General features: G+C 38.1%; 1 protein-coding gene across 4 annotated transcripts in view; it reads right to left on the bottom strand.

The window, feature by feature from the left end:
- The window catches only part of HMCN1 (hemicentin 1), a 524,815-nt gene that overhangs the window by 274,287 nt on the left and 227,258 nt on the right, over nt 1-23,270 (bottom strand). For all 4 annotated transcript variants that reach the window (XR_010941259.1, XM_067728936.1, XM_067728938.1 and 1 more), the window contains exons 13-15: nt 22,828-22,955; nt 12,771-12,884; nt 7,647-7,805 (exon numbers count right to left, since the gene is read on the bottom strand). Coding sequence is in view for 3 of the 4 variants with exons in the window: in XM_067728936.1 (XP_067585037.1) it covers nt 7,647-7,805; nt 12,771-12,884; nt 22,828-22,955 (401 nt within the window). In the remaining variant the exon portion in view is untranslated. The remainder of the gene's footprint in view (nt 1-7,646; nt 7,806-12,770; nt 12,885-22,827; nt 22,956-23,270) is intronic.

Below are 23,270 nucleotides of genomic sequence, written 5' to 3'. Positions count from 1 at the left end.
AACAGTACATTACTAAATAACCAAGAGATCACTGAAGAAATCAAAGAAGAAATTAAAAAAATACATAGAAACAAATGACAATAAAAACATGATGACCCAAAAACTATGGGACGCAGCAAAAGCAGTTCTAAGAGAGAAGCTGATAGCAATTCAGTCTCACCTCAAGAAACAAGAAAAACCTCAAATAAACAATATTACAGAAAGAAGAACAAAGAAAACTACAGAAAGAAGAACAAAGAAAACCCAAAGTCAGTAGAAGGAAAGAACTCATAAAAATCAGAGCAGAAATAAATGAAATAGAAACTAAGAAAACAATAGCAAAGATCAATAAAACTAAAAGGGGTTTGTTTGAGAAGATAAACAAAATTGGTAAACTCTTAGCCAGACTCATCAAGAAAAAAACGGAGAGGATGCAAATCAATAAAATTAGAAATGAAAAATGAGAAATCACAACTCACACCACAGAAATACAAAAGATTATAAGAGACTACTACGAACAACTATATGCCAATACAATGGACAACCACGAAGAAATGGACAAATTCTTGGAAAGGTACAATTTTTCCAAGACTGAACCATGAAGAATTAGAAAATATAAACATACCTGTCACAACTAATGAAATTGAAACCATAATTAAAAATCTTCCAACAAACAAGGGTCCAGGACCAGATGGCTTCACAGGTGACTGTATCAAGCACTCAGAGAAGAGCTAACACTGATCCTTCTCAAACTCTTCCAAAAAGTTGCAGAGGGAGAAACACTCCCAAATTCATTCTGCAAAGCCACCATCACCCTGGTATCAAAACCAGAAAAAGATATCACAAAAGAAGAAAATTGTCAACCAATATCACTGATGAAAATGGATACAAAAATCCTGAACAAAATACTACCAAACAGAATCCAACAACACATTAAAAGGATCACACACCACGATCAAGTGGGATTTATCCCAGGGATGCAAGGATTCTTCAATATATACAAATCAATCAATGTGATATACCACATTAACAAATTAAGGAATAAAAACCATATGATCATCTCAATAGATGCAGAAAAAGCTTTTGACAAAATTCAGCACTCATTTATGATAAAAACTCTCCAGAAAATGGGCATACAGGGAACCCACTGCAACATAATAAAGGCCATATATGACAAACTCACAGTAAGCATCATACTCAATGGTGAAAAACTGAAAGCATTTCCACTAAGATCAGGAACAAGACAAGGATGTCCACTCTTGCCACTTTTATTCAACATAGTTGTGGAAGCCACAGCCACAGCAATCAGAGAAGAAAAAGAAATTAAAGGAATACAAATTGGAAAAGAAGAAGTAAAACTGTCACTGTTTGCAGATGACATGATACTACACATAAAGAATCCTAAAGATGCCACCAGAAAACTGCTAGAGCTAATCAATGAATTTGGTAAAGTTGCAGGATACAAAATTAATGCACAGAAATCTCTTGCATTACTGTACATTAATGATGAAAAATCTGAAAGAGAAATTAAGGAAACACTCCCATTTACCACTGCAACAAAAAGAAAAAAATACCTAGGAATAAACCTACCTAGGGAGACAAAAGACCTATATGCAGAAAACTATAAGACACTGATGAAAGAAATTAAAGATGATACCAACAGATGGAGAGATATACCACGTTCTTGGATTGGAAGAATCAATATTGTAAAAATGACTATACTACCCAAAGTAATCTACAGATTCTGTGCAATCCCTATCAAACTACCAATGGCATTCTTCACAGAATTAGAACAAAAATTTTTACAATTCGTATGTAAACACAAAAGACCCCAAATAGCCACAGCAATCTTGAGAAAGAAAAATGGAGTTGGAGGAATCAGGCTTCCTGACTTCAAACTATACCACAAAGCTACAGTAATCAAGACAGTATGGTACTGGCACAAAACCAGAAATATAGATCAATATCTTGCACCTGATAGATCTATCAGGTACAAGATAGAATGCCCAGAGATAAACCCACACACGTATGGGCACCTAATTTACAACAAAGGAGACAAAAACATACAACGGAGAAAAGACAGCCTCTTCAGTGAGGGGTGCTGGGAAAGCTGGACAGCTACATGTAAAAGAATGAAATTAGAACACTTCTTAACACCATACACAAAAATAAACTCCAAATGGATCAGAGTTAAATGTAAGACCAGACACTATAAAACTCTTAGAGGAAAACAGAGGAAAAATACTCTTTGACATAAACCACAGTAAGATCTTTTTTGACCCACCTCCTAGAGTAACGGAAATAAAAACAAAAATAAACAAGTGGGATTTAATTAAACTTAAAAGCTTTTGCACAGCAGAGGAAACCATAAACAAGACAAAAAGACGACCCTTAGAATGGGAAAAAATATTTACAAATGCAACAACAGACAAATGATTAATCTCCAAAATTTACAAACAGCTCATGGAGCTCAATATCAAAAAAACAAACCATCCAGTTAAAAAATGGGCGGAAGACCTAAGTAGACATTTCACCAAGGAAGACATACAGATGGCCAAGAGGCACATGAAAAGATGCTCCACATCACTAATTATTAGAGAAACGCAAAAGAAAACTACAATGAGGTATCACCTCATGCTGGTCAGAATGGCCATTATGAAAACATTGAGAAACAATAAATGCTGGAAAGGGTGTGGTGTAAAGGGAACCCTCCTGCACTGTTGGTGGGAATGTAAATTGATACAACCACTATGGAAAACAGTATGGAAGTTCCTTAAAAAACTAAAAATAGGATTACCATATGACCCAGCAATACCACTATTGGGCATATACCCTGAGAAAACCATAATTCAAAAAGAGACATGTACCACAATATTCATTGCAGCTCTATTTACAATAGCCAGGACATGGAACCAACCTAAATGTCCATCAACAGATAAATGGATAAAGAAGATGTGGCACATATATACAACAGAATAGTACTCAGCCATAAAAAGAAACAAAATTGAGTTATTTGTAGTGAGGTTGTTAGACCTAGAGTCTGTCATACAGAGTGAAGTCAGAAAGAGAAATACAAATACCGTATGCTAACATATAGATATATACATGGAATCTTAAAAAAAAATGGTACTGATCAATCTAGTTGCAGGGCAGGAATAAAGATGCAGACATAGAGAATGGACTTGTGGACATGGGGTGGGAGGGGGAAGCTGGGGCAAAGTGAGAGTAGCATCGAGATATATACACTACCGAATGTAAAATAGTTAGCTAGTGGGAAGCAGCCGCATAGCACAGGGAGATCAGCTGGGTGCTTTGCAATGACCTAGAGGGGTGGGATAGGGAGGATGGGAGGGAGGCTAAAGAGGGAGGGAAAATGGGGACATATGTATGCATATGGCTGATTCACTTTGTTGTACAACAGAAACTAACACAGTATTGTGAAGCAATTATACTCCAGTAAAGATCTATTTAAAAAATAAAAAGGTTAGGGCTTCCCTGGTGGTGCAGTGGTTGACAGTCCGCCTGCTGATGCGGGGCACACGGGTTCGTGTCCCGGTCCGGGAAGATCCCACATGCCGCGGAGCGGCTGGGCCCGTGAGCCATGGCTGCTGAGCCTGTGCGTCCGGAGCCTGTGCTCCACAACAGGAGAGGCCACAACAGTGAGAGGCCCGCGTACCGCAAAAAAAAAAAGGGTAAGTGAAGCTCAAGTTGTGCCCATAAAACTCACTTAAGATGAGAAAAGTCACCAGTGGTGAAGAAGCTTTGGGAAGAGTGTCAGGCACGAGACAAGCACAAGGTCAGGGAATAAATGTACTGGTACCAGAAAACAAGGCAAATGAGAGTACCAGGCACTAGGTAAGCAGCCAGGACAGCATCAATGACAAGCAAACATCAAAATGAAGCAGCTCCTCTTCAAGCCAAGAAGCCTTTTAAGTATTTCCGACTCCTGAGTGTGGCCAATTCAGACTCCAAGTGAATTAACATTGGGTGGATGGTAAACAGATTAACAAAACCAGTGGGAAAGGAAGCAGAAGTGATTATAGTACAAAATATGGAACTTGTACAGAGGAGCTGCTTAGAGAAGTAGCTTAGGGAAGGTACAGCCCACCAGGTGGTTTCAAATCGCAGCTCCACTATTTCTTAGTCTATAACCTTGGAAAATTATTTTACCTACCCCAGTTTAAATTTCCCCATGAACAAAAGGGCGATAACATATCCTATCTCACGCTGTTAAAAGAGAGAATCATTATTAATCATTTAACGTGTAGTAATCACCCAACTATAAACTATCAATGATCATAAATATTGTATAGTTAATTTATTAAATCATAGTTCTGGAGTTTAATGTATCTAATGTTAGTTTCAATTTTGGCTTCTGCATACAGTCTGTTGGATTTATTATGCTGGATCTTCTGTGATCCCCTAAATATTTGTGTGCAAGCACTTTGAGGACTGCACAGGGTTAAAGCACGGTACAGCTCTGTTGTCACTTACAGGTGGATATGGCTGTGTGCACACATTATTTTGAAAATATAAAAGTTACAAACAGATTGATCATCTTGCTCTGACACCTATTCTATACAATTATTCTAGTTCCTTTAGTGATAATTAAATCTATCCCCACCATGGCAACTCTTGCATTAGATTAGTCAAACTGAGATTTTCTTTCCTAAAATGGCTGAACATACTGCTTCGGTTCTACCAAACCACAAAACATGAAACCACAGTCTAAGTCTAAAACATCACCCTCTGTGGTGTGGAATGCTGCAAATAAAGTCACTGCCAGGCCAACTTTTTGTTTGATGTAGCCAATCTTCTTCTCTTCCAATTGACACCCTTTTAAAAAAGGATGAAAAGCATTGGTAACATTCCCTGAACATTGACCTGAAATGTCCATAACGGAGACTCACTACAAGAAGCCAGAACTCATGAATAACATTAAATGATCTTTCTATGATTATTTTTTGATCTAGTATTGTTTATGTGAAATAATAGGCCCACAAACTGAAAGTCTAACTATTTACGTGATATGGAGAAAAGCAAGTTTTTCTTCTTAAGTCATAATCTACTTAAATTTATGCCCAGTAGTTTTGGAACTCAAATGAATAATTTGATGCACCACTAATAGTAGTACTTAAATTGTCTCAAGCCCTTTTTTTAAAAAAAATCAAGTTGAAACAGTGACTATCGTATTAAAAGCACAATGCTTAATCTTAAACGCTATACCACTATTATATATGCATTTCTATATTATTTTTCAAGACTCAAAGAATCAAAGTGACCATTCAGTTTGTAAAGTTACTATTCACCTATTTGATACACGTCCATGAAGCAGCTTTGGAGGAAAAGCAGTAACCGCTGACATGCTGAATGCACATAGACAGTAATACCTCATTTCATCTTTACAACCAACCTATCAGGTAGGTACTGTTAAAAGTCAGGTAGAAAACCCAGTCCCTTTCTAGAGCTCATTCTCTTAAACACTATATAAATTCTAGGGAAAACTTGTTCTTTTGTTTGTTTGCTTTTAAACCTAATAGCAATAATCACAACTATCACTGTGACTGTGATTTGCACGGTGCTTGGCAGTTACATCCTCTATCTGCTAGGATATGTAACAATAGTTTTATGTGGACAGAAAAGGTCTAGTCAAACTTTGTAAGCTACAGTGATCAGAATTCTAATGCTGAATAAGGAAATAGTTAAGGCATAGCAAAAACATGAATGGTACTGACGTTAATATTAAGTTATTTGGCAACTTTTAACAATGATCAAGGTTACAGTAAACAAACAATAGAGTTTATGTTAGTAGTTCCATCAGGACAATTACTGGAATAAAAGTTAAGGAAGCCATTGTTTTAGAAAGGGTCGTTGAGAGTGAAGATCTTGAATATGAGTGGAGATAAAACAAAATTCAGTTCAAGGAATAAGGGATAAATATAAAACTTTTGTTAGGATGTGTCCTATCTACTCCAAGTCACTCCAGCACAGACAGACCTAACCCTTATATGGTTTGTCACTAATCCGAAGAGAGAACCTGGAAAGTTCAGAAGCTAAAAAGATTTTCAAGAAGACAGTAAGTAAGCAAAGAAACATGTAAGATGTTTAGATTTTCTACAATCTTGGAGGGGTTGAGGGTGTCATTCCCTTTTTGCTGGGCTATTTCACTCTTCCTTCTAGAGCTAGACAACTCTACAAGAACATTGGGTGAACAGAAAATATCTGTGCAGGAAAGAGGGAGAAGCAAAACTAGAAAATGTTGAGAAGTGAAACTTTGCATATTTCTTGAAAACAAGAATTCTGTATCTAATCACCCTCTTCATGTGGGCCTTATATTTCTAAAAGCATTTCTTGTATTTCATACTCTGCTGGTAAACTCAGAGACCCTCCACCCATAGATTCCAATCTTATTTCCAAGGCACTTCTCTTAATAACCACAGAGTTTAGTCATGGTTCAAACACATCTTGCTGTGCCCTAGACAGATTCTACAGTGGTCTTTGTGGCCATTTTCAGCTTTGTTGATTCTACCCCAAGGGCATAATCACCAAGAATGCAGAGTGTTCACCAGACAGCCTAGGGGCATGGGGATCATAAAAGATCCCAGCTGGAAAAAAATTTTCGTTTATATGAAATAAAATACGAAGCTTAGAGGGTCATGATTTTCATTTAAAGAGCAAAGATAGTAGAACTAAAATGTTTTGTGTTAACTTTATTCTAAATAAAAAATGCATTTTCTTTATAGTTCTTAACTTTTGTTTAAAAAAAACAGCTTTGGCATGAAAATCATCATGCATAAATGAAAATACAATTTAATGAAATGTCATATTTTATAAATTTAAGTGATGCAAACATTTGACTTATCTGTTAAAATTAAGCTGCCAGGTTCTTTTCCACATGAAAGAAGCTCTGTTTTATTTCATGTGTTACCAAACTGTGTAATTTTATTTTTCAAGAAACATGAGATGGAGAGATGAAGGAGGGAGGGCCAAACTTCTTGAGTAATCCGACTAAAGTTGTCACGCACATGCTGTATCATTCACACTGTGATTGACATTTATTTGTAGTTTGTATTTTGTTTTATACATAGAGGAGTCATTGCTAGTGAATTTTTTAAAAAAAGTAAGATAACAATCTGCTACCTTGCTGTCATCAACATCTCCAAATTATGGTCTAGGGCCAAAGTCTAAGTTTTGGCCTCCAGATGTTAATACTTAGGAATTTGGTGTCCAAATGGATGACTCCTGATAGGAAAATGTTTGGCAACAGATGATAGACCAGTGAAGCCTACAGTTTCTGAAATCAAACAACCTAGATTCAAATATCTAGGCTCTGTCCCCCCATAGCTCTTGAACCTGGTCAAGTAGCTTAGCCTTTTTAAGCTTCCGTTTCCTTACCTATATAACAGAGAAAATTATAGTATCTTCCTCTTAAGATTGTTATGAGGGTTTAATGATATAATGCATATACAAGTTCTTAGCACAGTGCATGGTAAATAGAAAAAAACTTGGTACATGCTAACTACCATTATTATATTAATAATCTGAAATGCTAACTCTAATTTTGCCAATCTAACAAATATTTCCACCAACTGCTTCAAAGTTATTAGTGTCAAAAAATACCAGGTCAATTTCAATACAAACTTGTCTATCAGAGACGGGATGCTTACAGCCAACATCCAGAGTTATCTTGCCAGTTGCTCTTCCGGCATCATTGACAGCAACACACGTATAATCACCAGCATCCAGATCTTGAGTTTCCTGAATCTTCAAAAGTCCCAGGAGAGGGTCAATGATGAGAAATGGTGAGGGCCTCAACTCAAGATCCCCTAAGTCAAAACAAAGCGGAGAACGTTAAACAGTTAGATGTTTACATAGTTTGCTATTGGTTTGATTGCACAACTTCTGAAGAAAACGATTGTAAAGTTTTTAAATACAAGTGTCTTGCACAGTGCAGACACTTAAACAATGTTTATGCAATGAAAGAATGAAGTGTTTCTTGGTAATGAGCTGACTTATTAGTCTGTATAATTCCACAGGCTAATCTAGAGTCAAAAATCAGGTCCTAAATGAATTATGTACAAATATTTCCTACCATATATGTACCTAAATGAGAACAAACTCTTTGAAGCTATGTTGGGGGACTGGGAAAGAGTGGCAGCTGTCACTGTGGCTGTGTTAGGTAAGAAGGGAATGGGAAGATGAAGGTTGAAATGAGGTTTCTACCATCTTTGTGGTAGGATGAATTTCTATTACCCAGGAAATGCTCCGGAGACTATGGGTGTTCTTAGTTTGGCTAATGACCAGGTTTCTGGTTTGCTGAATGTTCTCAGTCAGATTTTGTCTTGTGAAAGGTATGAGCTGCCTGAGAGGATTCTAAGGATGGCTCGGGAAGTAGGAACCACAGCTGGCTAGAGAGGGTAGGGAAGAGCTTGCTGAGAGAAGAGAAAGAATGGATGAGGAACTCTTGACAATGGCCAGAGAGGAGTACTGTTATATAAATCTCCCAGGATACCTCTACTAAACCTGTATTAGGCATCAAAGTTCTTTAAGTTGGAGTTAGAGGTTTTTTTGGAAGAAGCAGGCAGGGGATAAATGAGTGGAGGATGGAACCTGATATCGAATTTGACCTCGGTATGAGGGTAGAATGACCCAAGAAAGATGAGTTATTTCTGGCTTACCTGCCCCGGAATGCCTCAGATCTCCTGAGAACCATTTCTATTTGAAGGCAGGCAATGCCTCAACAAATCTCTAAGTTGGGTTAGCCTTTCCTTAGGCTTCCCTTCCTCCAAGGTTTCCCCTCATTGAAGAATGAATTTCACCAGGATGACAAATATCATAAAAAATTACCTAGTACTGATGTTTAAGTGGCAGCATAGCGTCCATATCTTTTTTGTTTGTTTTTGTAAAGGGCGATGTCAAACTCTTGGTGGGGATCCTAAAAAATTCCAGGAGGTTTAAGGGCCATTGCCTTCGGGTCTCAGAGCATGCCCAGATGTCAAGTCTGAAGAGGTACTCTCCAAAATGCCATATACTAGCTTAGCCATGTGCCCTGGGACTAAGGACTGTGGAAGTAACTCCCTTAGCTTTTAACAGGCTAAAACGCCAGAGCTAGTAATTCTCTAGGACACTACATAAAGCAACAGACTCAGAGAAACAAACAATTCTCCTTTTGTTTTTATAATTTGGGGAGGAGAAGAGGTCAAAGGAGCCATAAATTTAAAAACAAAAAAATTACATTAGCAACTGTCAGTGCCAAAAATAAAGTATCTTTCAGCATTCCAACATTTAAAACCCCAATCATCCTTTTAAGCTTGCTACTGGATACCACGCGAGAATGAGAGAAGCAACTAAAGGCTTGTCTATGTGCCTCTGGGAAACTTTCATAACTAAAAGCAGATGATGTTGACATAAACTTTCCTCCCTCTAGGGGAGGATGCAATGTGACCAAGCTGTTCATCAAACATTAAAATGTTTGGACTAAAATGCATTTAGATTTTTGGATTTTACTTCTCTTTTACTTCTGTATATGTCAGAGCACATACAGGATGAAATAAAGACTAAAAAAGCTACTTTTTGCTAGCAGCTTTTTTTTTTTTTAAATAAAAGTGTTTAAGGAATAGCAGTAATGAAACAAAATATAAATTGGAAAACACTGGCTATATCAAGTTTGCATTTTGATCACATTTTGGTCATCTCTCTTGATTTCTACTGAACAATTAGTAATCAAATTATTGAGAAGCCATAGAGAAATACAGAACTTTGAGATGAAAATGACTGAGGAAGTATATACTTTTAATAGTAGATAAGATTAGAAGAATGTTTACACACATAGTAAAATATATAAACTTTGCTGACAATCTATTCTAGGATTGAACAATCATTACCATTAAGGAGGATTCTTTCTGCTTAATTTAAATTCAATTCTGGCCTCTGTGGATGCAAAGACTAACAGAGAGATCACTATCCCTGACAAAAGACCCTTTAAATTGTTGAAGGTTCTTTAGTGGTTCTCAAAAATGTTTGTCTCAAGACCTTTTTATACTCTTAAAAATTATTGGGGACTTTAATGAATTTTTATGTGAATTATATTTATTTGTACTTCGCATTTTAGAAAGGAAACTGAAAAATTTTAAAACATAAGTATTTGTTTTCTAATAACTCATGACATTTTAACATAAATGTATTTTATATAAAAAAATTTCCCTGAACAAGAGAAACTTAGTGAGAAAAGTGGGACTGTTGCACATTTTTGCAGATCTCTAGAATGTCTAGCTTAATAGAAGAGAGCTGAGTGTTCATTTTTGCTTCTGTTTCACTTTTTTGGATATCACATACCATGCAGCTGAGATGAGTGTGAAAAAGCCAAATAACATCTTAGTATCATCAGGAAAATAATTTTGATCTCATGGATTCCCTGAAAAGAATTGTGGGGAACCTCCAGGGATTCCCAACTACACTTTAGCAACAACAGATCTAAAGAAACAAATTCAATTTACTATTTGACCAGAAATATTCTTTATACGACATTTTAATAGTGTCCCTGATTCTTCTCTGAACCCACTTTATGTTGCTCCTTTGTAAAATCTAAAATTTGGGGGGCCATTTGTATGTACGAAATTCCTTTTCTCAAATGGTCTGAATGAAATACAATTTATTAATGAATGATGGTTGCCAAAGGCTGCAGGACAGGGGAAATGGGGAGCTGCTGTTCAACAGGCATAAAGTTTCAATCATACAAGATGAGTAAGTTCTAGAGATCTGCTGTACAACAGTACCTAGAGGTAACAATAGTGTACTGTATGCTTAAAAATTTGTTAAGAGGGTAGAGCTCATGTGTTCTTACCATAAATAAAAAATAAACAAATGACCACCTACTTTATTCAATAAGAACTGCCTGAAAAAAAAGCTATGAACAAAAAGTTATTCTTATGGTTAGGGAAAGAACTATTCTTTCCCCCTGTGGTTTCCATAAGGTAGGATCTTCCTAACCTTGCTGCTGTCTCATCCCCAGCAGAGGTGGCAAAGAAAGGTCCAGCTGCCTCCTCGTCCCTTTCTTTTTGGAGCCAGTTTGCATGTAGAAGAGTTTGTCCCCTGGCTTTTCTCTTTATGATCCAGATTCTGCTTATGGAATAAATTGCCTGCCTGGGACTGGGAGAAGAAGTGATACTAGGGTTCAGGGCAGCTCTGCATATTGGAGATGAACATCAATTGAAGCAGGTCCTCCAACATGATCTGTCAGTGCTTAATGCCCACATGCTAGCTCTGTTGGTGCATAACTCGAACAGAGAAATGGGATATGATTTACTAGTCGCACTGAACTCCAATGTCTCTGGTTGAGAAAAGAAACTACTAGGCAGTCAGTTCTAGAATCTTCCACGTGGTGGCTGCAGAGCTCCCTAACTCCTCATTCACCTCCCAAAAGCCATTTGTGGGACCAAAGCTGACATACAGACTACTCAGGAGAGTAGCACCTACTTGGGAGAATAAAAGACTTTCTCTCTGTGACTCAGCTATTTACAGGCAGAGAAATCAGCAGCTTCCATTACTTCAAAGATTTTTTTTATTATTAACATAAACTACTGATTGATATTTTTCTGGATTTATTTAATTAAGATGTGAGTTTGAAACTTTTATCTACTTCATTTGTAAGTTAAAGATTTAAGTTTTTCAAATAAGGAAAATTAGTTGTTGTTGACCGAAACCTAATTAAGAAGCAAATCGAGAAATGCCTTCTTTTCAGAGAAAACATGAAGACTAAATCATTTAACATGGAAAACTATGAAAATGACGTTATCTCCTAGTTTCCCTCCCTTTTTTTGATTTGTATTATTGAAAAGTATTTGTTTTCTACATAAAGCCTTTCCTTTTCACCTCGTGTTCCCTAAGAGTTTGAACCCGAGGTGAATTCACAATTTTGTAATTATGACATCAACCTGTTGCTATGGGAATGTCTGTGATTTAACAAACAGAATCATAACAATAGTGCTTTGTACTATTTAGCATTTTTCATCTGAAGATTAAAGAGTATTTTGCAAACAGCATCTCAATAATCCTAGCAACCTCCCTCTTAGGCTGTTTATGGGGATTTTTCTTTCTCATAGATTGGAAAAACTAAGAGAAAAACAGAAGCAAGACATTTTAGACAGATATCTACTGTCAGCATTTGAGCGGAGACCAGGACCCAAGGGCATTCTCACCAAGGACAAGCAGCACATTACTGTTATTTTATTACAGAATCACAGAGGTAGAAGCTTTATATCACAAATAGAGGCAGATAATTTCTATACTTGATATAAACAGCTACCATGCATGATGAAGCTGACCATAAAATACGTTTGTCTTTCAGTCAAATGTCATTCAGCTGTAATTTTCGAGGTATGTCTTTATTTGAGCTCTTTATAGAAAGTGTCCTGGAGAATCTAGAAAACTTCCTAATTGTGAGAGCCTAAGCAAAGTGAACTGAAATAAGTGAAGCTATTTTAAACATTAACTGAGTATTCTTGGACAATTTTCTACAGGAAACAATCCTAAACTAATAAAGAGAACGTTCAGCTGGATTAGCACAGGCGAAGTTTTCCTGCTTTGATTTTCACAGTCCTATAATCCACACCAGATGTCAAATGCTGAAATTCAGAGTGCAGAATTTTGAACTATCGTCTCTAGTGAGACCATAAGCACATTTTATGGAGCTGCTAAGTCACACACCAAAACAAATTTTTAACAAATTATCTTTATCTAAAAGAGAAAACAATACTAAATGAACCAGACATGAACATACTTAAGAAATGTACCTTTGAACCATTTAACCTGAGGTGGAGGAACACCAGACGTTTTACATTCCATAACTGTTGTATCCCCAAGGGCAACCAAGAGCTCACTCTGAATTACCATCAACTTCGGGGCTTCTGAAAACAATAAACATGCAAATAATTAACGTCTTGCACACTGCCACTTACATCTTGTTTCTGTTTACTAAATGAACCAATAATAAAAAAAAAAACTATTATTATTTACGTGCTTGTGGCTATCTCAGTTTTTACAAACAGAAATGAACTCTTATGATGTATATGCACACAGATGTGTGTGATGAAAAGATCATCTATAAGGCCAAAAGAATATTAGGAAAAAGTAATTCTGATGAAACAGTGTCCAAAAATTTAGGAAATTAATTGATGCACATTTTCTAGGTAATGCACATTTCAATTAATCGATGCACATTTTCTACGTGACTTTAAGGATATTCATGTCTATCTACAGAGAGACAATTGTAGTCTAAGGCTAAAATTTGCATCTATAAAAAGTAGAGTCTCCCACTTTTAACTCTATTTTTCCCTTTGATGTTAAATACAGACATTCTGTAAGTTTCTTTCCTTAGCTCTGATTCACGCCTTTGCCTAATGCTTTAGTTCATGCACATATTTTTCTCTTAACTGAACATTTTAGGACTTCCTAACTTCAACTGAGGTAGTTTTAAACAAAGCCAAGAGTTAATTTCTCAAAGATCATGTTACTCCTTGGCTAGAAAACTTTGGTGATTGCATTTCATAATTCCCTAGTTCGGCTTTCAAAAATCATAAACTGGTGCGTGGCTTTCTTTTGAACTTCACGCTCCATTACACCTCCTTACTTATCACAAGGTATGGAGCTCCACTGGTAGTCCAAAACATGCCCTATTCCCTCCCATCTTCCTGCTTTTGCTAAAGTTTTTTCCTCTGCCTGAAATGCCCTTTGCCACAACTTTTCAAATCCCACTCATTCTTCCAGGCTGAGCTTAAATCCTATCTCCTTTAAGAAGTGTTTGCAAATTCCCCAGTCAGAATTAATCTTCCCCTCCACCAACCTTCTACTTTGGCACTTTTTTGTCTGCCTTATATTTATTTACATATATCCACTCCCATTATTCACACTCTTGAAGAGTAAGGACCTCATGACATACATTTTTTATTCTACATTCCACAGTCTCTAGCACAGCATTTTACATAATTTGGGTGATTACTAAGTTAAATAAATGGGTGGAATATTTTGGTTTCTTTGTGAATGAACCCAAATTCATTTCTGCAATGGAGAATCTGTTTCAATCCCCATTCCCAACTGTTGGTTCCCTCTCCACATGGCTGTTCTATGAATGTTTTTAATTGTCATCTCTAAATCTGAGCCCATCTTCCCTTCTAAACTTATTCACCACGTGCCTTCTTCATTTCTATAAATGAGACTTCTTCCCAGGCTTTTAGGTCCAGTATTTGTGACATTTTTGTTACCTCCTTCATCTATACACACCATCTACAATTCTCAATCTTTTTTTTAACATCTTTATTGGAGTATAATTGCTTTACAATGGTGTGTTAGTTTCTGCTTTATAACAGAGTGAATCAGTTATACATATACATATGTTCCCATATCTCTTCCCTCTTACATCAATTCTCAATCTTTATTGTGGCTCTTGTACACTCCTTCCTCGCCACTGCCAATTTTACTACCTTACTATGAATGATGAAGAAAAATGAGAGAAAGGGTGGATTGCTAGTCATTAATTATTCACAGTTTACAAAATGACACTGAGCATATAACCCTTCTCCTTTATTTGTCTAAGAAAGACCAAAGTAAAAGAAATATTGGGGCTTCCCTGGTGGCGCAGTGGTTGGGAGTCCGCCTGCAGATGCAGGGGACACGGATTCGTGCCCCGGTCCGGGAAGATCCCACAGGCCACGGAGCGGCTGGGCCCGTGAGCCGTGGCCGCTGAGCCTGCGTGTCCGGAGCCTGTGCTCCGCAACGGGAGAGGCCACAACAGTGAGAGGCCCGCAAACGACAAAAAAAAAAAGGAAATATTGTATTCTATATTACATATTATTAGAATATATGATTATGTATTATAATAGATTTGATTATACTATATATATGTTAGAATGTATTATATTCTATATTATGGAATATTGTAGTATAGAATAAGTTGTCATAAAGTATATCTTCAATAAATGCTTCAGTTTGGAGGGGAAAAACTGAAGATGAAAAGCAAAACGTAATACCTAGAGAAGTGACAGAAATGTTGTAAATATTTAATTATAACAGAAATATTATAACGTTTCATATGAATAAATATATTTATACATATATATATATAAATTCATATATATATATGAACATAAGTGGAAAATGTAAAATGAAAGTTGAGGTGGAGAGGAGGAAGATGGCGGAAGAGTAAGACGCGCAGATCAACTTCCTCCCCACCGACACATCAGAAATACATCTACATGTGGAACTGCTCCTATAGAACACCTACTGAACGCTGGCAGAAGACCTCAGACCTCCCAAAAGGCAAGAAACTCCCCACATACCTGAGTAGGGCAAAAGAAAAAAGGAAAAACAGAGACAAAAGAATAGGGATGGGACCTGCACCAGTGGAAGGGAGCGGTGAAGGAGGAAAGGTTACCACACACTAGGAAGTCCCTTCGCGGGCGCAGACTGCGGGTGGCGGAGGGGGTAAGCTTCGGAGCCGCGGAGGAGACCACGGTAACAGGGGTGCGGAGGGCAAAGCGGAGAGATTCCCACACAGAGGATCGGTGCCGACCGGCACTCACCAGCCCAAGAGTCTTGTCTGCTCACCCGCTGGGGCGGGCGGGCGCTGAGGCTCGGGCTTCGGTCGGATCGTAGGGAGAGGACTGGGGTTGGTGGCGTGAACACAGCCTGAAGGGGTTCGTGCACCACAGCTAGCCGGGAGGGAGTACGGGAAAAAGTCTCCAGCTGCTGAAGAGGCAAAAGACTTTTTCTTCCCTCTTTGTTTCCCGGTGCACGAGGAGAGAGGATTAAGAGTGCTGCTTAAAGGAGCTCCAGAGACGGGCGCAAGCCATGGCTAACAGCGCGGACCACAGAGACGGGCATGAGACGCTAAGGCTGCTGCTGCCACCAAGAAGCCTGTGTGCGAGCACAGGTCACTATCCACACCTCCCCTCCCGGGACCCTGTGCAGCCCGCCACTGCCAGGGTCCTGTGATCCAGTGACAACGTCCCTGGGAGAACGCACGGCGCGCCTCAGGCTGGTGCAAACGTCACGCTGGCCTCTGCTGCCGCAGGCCCGCCCCGCCCTCCGTGCCCCTCCCTCCCACCCGGCCTGAGTGAGCCAGAGCCCCCGAATCAGTGGCTCCTTTAACCCCCTCCTGTCTGAGCAAAGAACAGACGCCCTCCGGCGACCTACACGTATAAGCGGGGCCAAATCCAAAGCTGAACCCCGGGAGCTGTGAGAACAAAGAAGAGAAAGGGAAATCTCTCCCAGCAGCCTCAGGAGCAGCGGATTAAAGCTCCACAATCAACTTGATGTACCCTGCATCTGTGGAATACCTGAATAGACAACGAATCATCCCAAATTGAGGAGGTGGACTCTGAGAACAAGATATATTATTTTTTCCCCTTTTCCTCTTTTTGTGAGTGTGTATGTGTATGCTTCTGTGTGAGATTTTGTCTGTAGAGCTTTGCTTTCACCATTTGTCCTGGGGTTCTGTCTGTCCGATTTTTGTTGTTGTTTCTTTTTACTTTAAAAGAAATTTTTTTTTTAATAATTATTTTTTATTTTAATAACTTTATTTTTTTTATCTTACTTTACTTTATTGTATCCTCTTTCTTTCGTTCTTTCTTTCTACTTTTTCTCCCTTTTATTCTGAGCCATGTGGATGAAACGCTCTTGGTGCTCCAGCAAGGAGTCAGTGCTGTGCCTCTGAGGTGAGAGAGCCAACTTCAGGACACTGGTCCACAAGTGACCTCCCAGCTCCATGTAATATCCAATAGCAAAACTCTCCCAGAGATCTCCTTCTCAATGGCAAGACCCAGCTTCACTCAACGACCAGCAAGCTACAGTGCTGGACACCCTATGCCAAACAACTGGTAAGACAGGAACACAGCCCCACCCATTAGCACAGAGGCTGCCTAAAATCATAGTAAGGCCACAGACACCCCAAAACACACCACCAGACGTGGACCTGCCCATCAGAAAAAAAACATCCATCTTCATCCACCAGAACACAGGCACTAGTCCCCTCCACCAGGAAGCCTACACAACCCACTGAACCAACCTTAGCCACTGGGGACAGACACCAAAAACAACAGGAACTACGAACCTGAAGCCTGCAAACAGGAGACCCCAAACACAGTAAGATAAGCAAAATGAGAAGACAGAAAAACACACAGCAGATAAAGGAGCAAGATAAAAACCCACCAGACCTAACAAATGAAGAGGAAATAGGCAGTGTACCTGAGAAAGAATTCAGAATAATGATAGTAAACGTGATCCAAAATCTTGGAAATAGAATAGAGACAATGCAAGAAACATTTAACAAGGACCTAGAAGAACTAAGGAGAAAGCAAGCAATGATGAACAGCACAACAAATGAAATTAAAAATACTCTAAAAGGGATCACTAGAAGACTAACTGAGGCAGAAGAACGGATAAGTGACCAGGAAGATAAAATAGTGGAAATAACTACTGCAGAGCAGAATAAAGAAAAAAGAATGAAAAGAACTGAGGACAGTCTCAGAGACCTCTGGAACAACATTAAACGCACCAACATTCGAATTATAGGGGTCCCAGAAGAAGAAGAGAAAAAGAAAGGGACTGAGAAAATATTTGAAGAGATTATAGTTGAAAACTTCCCTAATATGGGAAAGGAAATAGTTAATCAAGCCCAGGAAGCACAGAGAGTCCCATACAGGATAAATCCAAGGAGAAATATGCCAAGACACATATTAATCAAACTGTCAAAAATTAAATACAGAGAAAGCATATTAAAAGCAGGAAGGGAAAAACAACAAAAAACACACAAGGGAATCCCCATAAGGTTAACAGCTGATCTTTCAGCAGAAACACTGAAAGCCAGAAGGGAGTGGCAGGACATATTTAAAGTGATGAAGATGAAAAACCTGCAACCAAGATTACTCTACCCAGCAAGGATCTCATTCAGATTTGATGGAGAAATTAAAACCTTTACAGACAAGCAAAAGCTGAGAGAGTTCAGCACCACCAAACCAGCTTTACAACAAATGCTAAATGAACTTCTCTAGGCAAGAAACACAAGAGAAGGAAAAGACCTACAATAACGAACCCAAAACAATTAAGAAAATGGGAATAGGAACATACATATCGATAATTACCTTAAATGTAAATGGATTAAATGCTCCCACCATAAGACACAGACTGGCTGAATGGATACAGAAACAAGACCCATATATATGCTGTCTAGAAGAGACCCACTTCAGACCTAGGGACACATAGAGACTAAAAGTGAGGGGATGGAAAAAGATATTCCGTGCAAATGGAAATCAAAAGAAAGCTGGAGTAGCAATTCTCATAGCAGACAAAATAGACTTTAAAATAAAGACTATTACAAGAGACAAAGAAGGATACTACATAATGATCCAGGGATCGATCCAAGAAGAAGATATAACAATTGTAAATATTTATGCACCCAACATAGGAGCACCTCAATACATAAGGGAAATACTAACAGCCATAAAAGGGGATATCGACAGTAACACATTCATAGTAGGGGACTTTAACACCCCATTTTCACCAATGGACTGATTATCCAAAACGAAAATAAATAAGGAAACAAGCTTTAAATGATACATTAAACAAGATGGACTTAATTGATATTTATAGGACATTCCAACCAAAAACAACAGAATACACATTTTTCTCAAGTGCTCATGGAACATTCTCCAGGACAGATCATATCTTGGGTCACAAATCAAGCCATGGTAAACTTAAGAAAATTGAAATTCTATCAAGTATCTTTTCCGACCACAATGCTATGAGACTAGATATCAATTACAGGAAAAGATCTGTAAAAAATACAAACACATGGAGGCTAAACAATACACTACTTAAAAACGAAGTGAGCACTGAAGAAATCAGAGGAAATCAAAAAATACCTAGAAACAAATGACAATGGAAACACGATGACCCACAACCTATGGGATGCAGCATAAGCACTTCTAAGAGGGAAGTATATAGCAATACAATCCTACCTTAAGAAACAGGAAACACCTCGAATAAACAACCTAACTTGCACCTAAAGCAATTAGATAAAGAAGAACAAAGAAACCCCAAATTTAGCAAAAGGAAAGAAATCATAAAAGTCAGATCAGAAATAAATGAAAAAGAAATGAAGGAAACAATAGCAAAGATCAATACAACTAAAAGCTGGTTCTTTGAGAAGATAAACAAAATTGATAAACCATTAGCCAGACTCCTCAAGAAGAAAAGGGAGAAGACTCAAATCAACAGAATTAGAAATGAAAAAGGAGAAGTAACAACTGACACTGCAGCAATACAAATGATCATGAGAGATTACTACAAGCAACTCTATGCCAACAAAATGGACAACCTGGAAGAAATGGAGAAATTCTTAGAAATGCACAACCTACCAAGACTGAATCATGAAGAAATAGAAAATATGAACAGACCAATCACAAGCAGTGAACTTGAAACTGTGATTAAAAATCTTCCAACAAGGGCTTCCCTGGTGGTGCAGTGGTTGAGAGTTCGTCTGCCGATGCAGGGGACACGGGTTCGTGCCCCGATCCAGGAAGATCCCACATGCCGCGGACCGGCTGGGCCCGTGAGCCATGGCTGCTGAGTCTGCGCGTCCGGAGCCTGTGCTCCGCAACAGGAGAAGCCACAACATTGAGAGGCCCGCGTACCGCAAAAAAAAAAAAAAAATCTTCCAACAAACAAAAGCCCAGGACCAGATAACTTCGCAGGCGAATTCTATCAAACATTTAGAGAAGAGCTAACACCTGTCCTTCTCAAACTCTTCCAAAATATAGCAGAGGGAGGAACACTCCCTAACTCATTCTACTAGGCCACCATCACCCTGATACCAAAACCAGACAAAGATGTCACAAAGAAAGAAAACTACAGGCCAATATCGTTGATGAACATATATGCAAAAACTCTCAACAAAATACTAGCAAACAGAATCCAACAGCACATTAAAAGGATCAAACAACATGATCAAGTGGGGTTTATTCCAGGAATGCAAGGATTCTTCAATATACGCAAGTAAATCAATGTGATACACCATATTAACAAATTGAAGGAGAAAAATCATATGATCATCTCAATAGATGCAGAGAAAGCTTTTGACAAAATTCAACACCCATTTACGATAAAAACCCTGCAGAAAGCAGGCATAGAGGGAACTTTCCTCAACATAATAAAGGCCATATATGACAAACCCGTAGCCAACACCATCTTCAATGGTGAAAAACTGAAACCATTTCCACTAAGATCAGGAACAAGACAAGGTTGCCCACTCTCACCACTATTATTCAACATAGTTTTGGAAGTTTTAGCCACAGCAAGCAGAGAAGAAAAGGAAATAAAAGGAATCCAAATCGGAAAAGAAGAAATAAAGTTGTCACTGTGTGCAGATGACAGGATACTTTACATAGAGAGTCCTAAAGATGCTACCAGAAAACTACTAGAGCTAATCAATGAATTTGGTAAAGTAGCAGGATACAAAATTAATGCACAGAAATCTCTGGCATTCCTATACATTAATGATGAAAAATCTGAAATTTACCAAAAATCTCCCATTTACCATTGCAACAAAAAGAATAAAATATCTAGGAATAAATCTACCTAAGGAGACAAAAGACCTGCATGCAGAAAATTATAAGACACTGATGAAAGAAATTAAAGGTGATACAAATAGATGGACAGATATACCATGTTCTTGGATTGGAAGAATCAACATTGTGAAAATGAGTCTACTACCCAAAGCAATCTACAGATTCAATGCAATCCCTATCAAACTACCACTCGCATTTTTCACAGAACTAGAACAAAAAATTTCACAATTTGTATGGAAACACAAAAGACCCCGAATAGCCAAAGCAATCTTGAGAACGAAAAACAAAGCTGGAGGAATCAGGCTCCCTGACTTCAAACTATACTACAAAGCTACAGTAATCAAGACAGTATGGTACTGGCACAAAAACAGAAATATAGATCAATGCAACAGGATAGAAAGCCCAGAGATAAACCCACAGACATATGGTCACCTTATCTTTGATAAAGGAGGCAAGAATATACAGTGGCGAAAAGACAGCCTCTTCAATAAGTGGTGCTGGGAGAACTGGACAGCTACATGTAAAAGTATGAGATTAGATCACTCCCTAACACCATACACAAAAATAAGCTCAAAATGGATTAAAGAGCTAAATGTAAGGCCAGAAACTATCAAACTCTTAGAGGAAAACATAGGCAGAACACTCTATGACATAAATCACAGCAAGATCCTTTTTGACCCACCTCCTAGAGAAATGGAAATAAAAACAAAAATAAACAAATGGGACCTAATGAAACTTAAAAGCTTTTGCACAACAAAGGAAACCATAAACAAGACCAAAAGACAACCCTCAGAATGGGAGAAAATATTTGCAAATGAAGCAAGTGACAAAGGATTAATCTCCAAAATTTACAAGCAGCTCATGTAGCTCAATAACAAAAAAACAAACAACCCAATCCAAAAATGGGCAGAAGACCTAAATAGACATTTCTCCAAAGAAGATATACAGACTGCCAACAAACACATGAAAGAATGCTTAACATCATTAATCATTAGAGAAATGCAAATCAAAACTACAGTGAGGTATCTCCTCACACTGGTCAGAATGGCCATCATCAAAAAATCTACAAACAATAAATGCTGGAGAGGGTGTGGAGAAAAGGGAACCCTCCTGCACTGTTGGTGGGAATGTAAATTGATACAGCCACTATGGAGAACAGTATGGAGGTTCCTTAAAAAACTAAAAATAGAATTACCATATGACCCAGCAATCCCACTACTGGGCATATACCCTGAGAACACCAGAATTCAAAAAGAGTCATGTACCAATATGTTCACTGCAGCTCTATTTACAATAGCCCGGAGATGGAAACAACCTAAGTGTCCATCATCGGTTGAATGGATAAAGAAGGTGTGGCACATATATACAATGGAATATTACTCAGCCATAAATAGAAACGAAATTGACCTATTTGTAATGAGGTGGATAGACCTAGAGTCTGTCATACAGAGTGAAGTAAGTCAGAAAGAGAAAGATAAATACTGTATGCTAACACATATATATGGAATCTAAGAATAAAAAAATGTCATGAAGAACCTAGGGGTAAGACGGGAATAAAGACACAGACCTACTAGAGAATGGACTTGAGGATACGGGGAGGGGGAAGGGTAAGCTGTGACACAGTGAGAGAGTGGCATGGACATATATACACTACCAAATGTAAAATAGATAGCTAGTGGGTAGCAGCCGCATGGCACAGGGAGATCAGCTCGGTGGTTTGTGACCACCTAGAGGGGTGGGATAGGGAGGGTGGGAGGGAGGGAGACGCAAGAGGGAAGAGATATGGGAATATACGTGTATGTATAACTGATTCACTTTGTTATAAAGCAGACACTAACACATCATTGTAAAGCAATTATCCTCCAGTAAAGATGTTAAAAACAAAAAGAAAGTTGAGGTAAACTCGGAAGGATACAGAATTTATTAATTTGTAAGTAAAATATTACAAAGAACAGATGAATCATGGAAGGATAGAACTCTGTGGACATTCTGGAACTCTTCCATAATCTGGAAGCTTCCTTGATTTCTGTTGATTACTGAAGCTATTCACTCCCTGAACTTTTAACTTAAATTAGTTACACTATTTGCTTTAATCAATGTGTGAAACGAACAATAAATTATACAACTGGGTATAACTCATTCCTAATATTAATTTTCAAAAAAGTACTTTTACATTGCTTGATATGATATTCATACTATTTGTACTGCCTTTTAAACTGATTATACTTGCCAGTGTATCTGAGGGTAGAAGTCTGTTTATCCATCCCAGCTGAATTACTTGCCAGGCAACCATAGATCCCTGCATCTTTGGGAACTGCATTTTTAATAAATAAGATACCTTCTGAGGTCATCCTATACCTACAGACAAAAAGAAAATAAAATTGAAAATACTCTAATAATAGTATCAAGGAACTATAGCACCTTCCTTTCAAATATTTTAGAGTTATGTTTGTGGTGCTGATTGCAGAAATGATTAACATCATCACTTTATAAGCAGAAATGTTATAATGATAATAACAATAGGTCCCACATATCTAGTACTTGCCATGTATCTGGGCTGCTCTAGTACCTTTACATTTATCAATGTTTTAAATCTTCCTAACAACCCAATGAGTTAGATACTATTATCTCTGTTATACAGACGAGCAAAGAGGTTATACACCTTGCCCGGAG

The sequence above is a fragment of the Pseudorca crassidens genome, chromosome 2 (assembly GCF_039906515.1).
Source record: "Pseudorca crassidens isolate mPseCra1 chromosome 2, mPseCra1.hap1, whole genome shotgun sequence".
In the NCBI taxonomy this organism is placed as follows: Eukaryota; Metazoa; Chordata; class Mammalia; order Artiodactyla; family Delphinidae; genus Pseudorca; species Pseudorca crassidens.
Note: the sequence above shows the minus strand (reverse complement) of the source record. Positions and strands in the feature narration are given on the sequence as shown.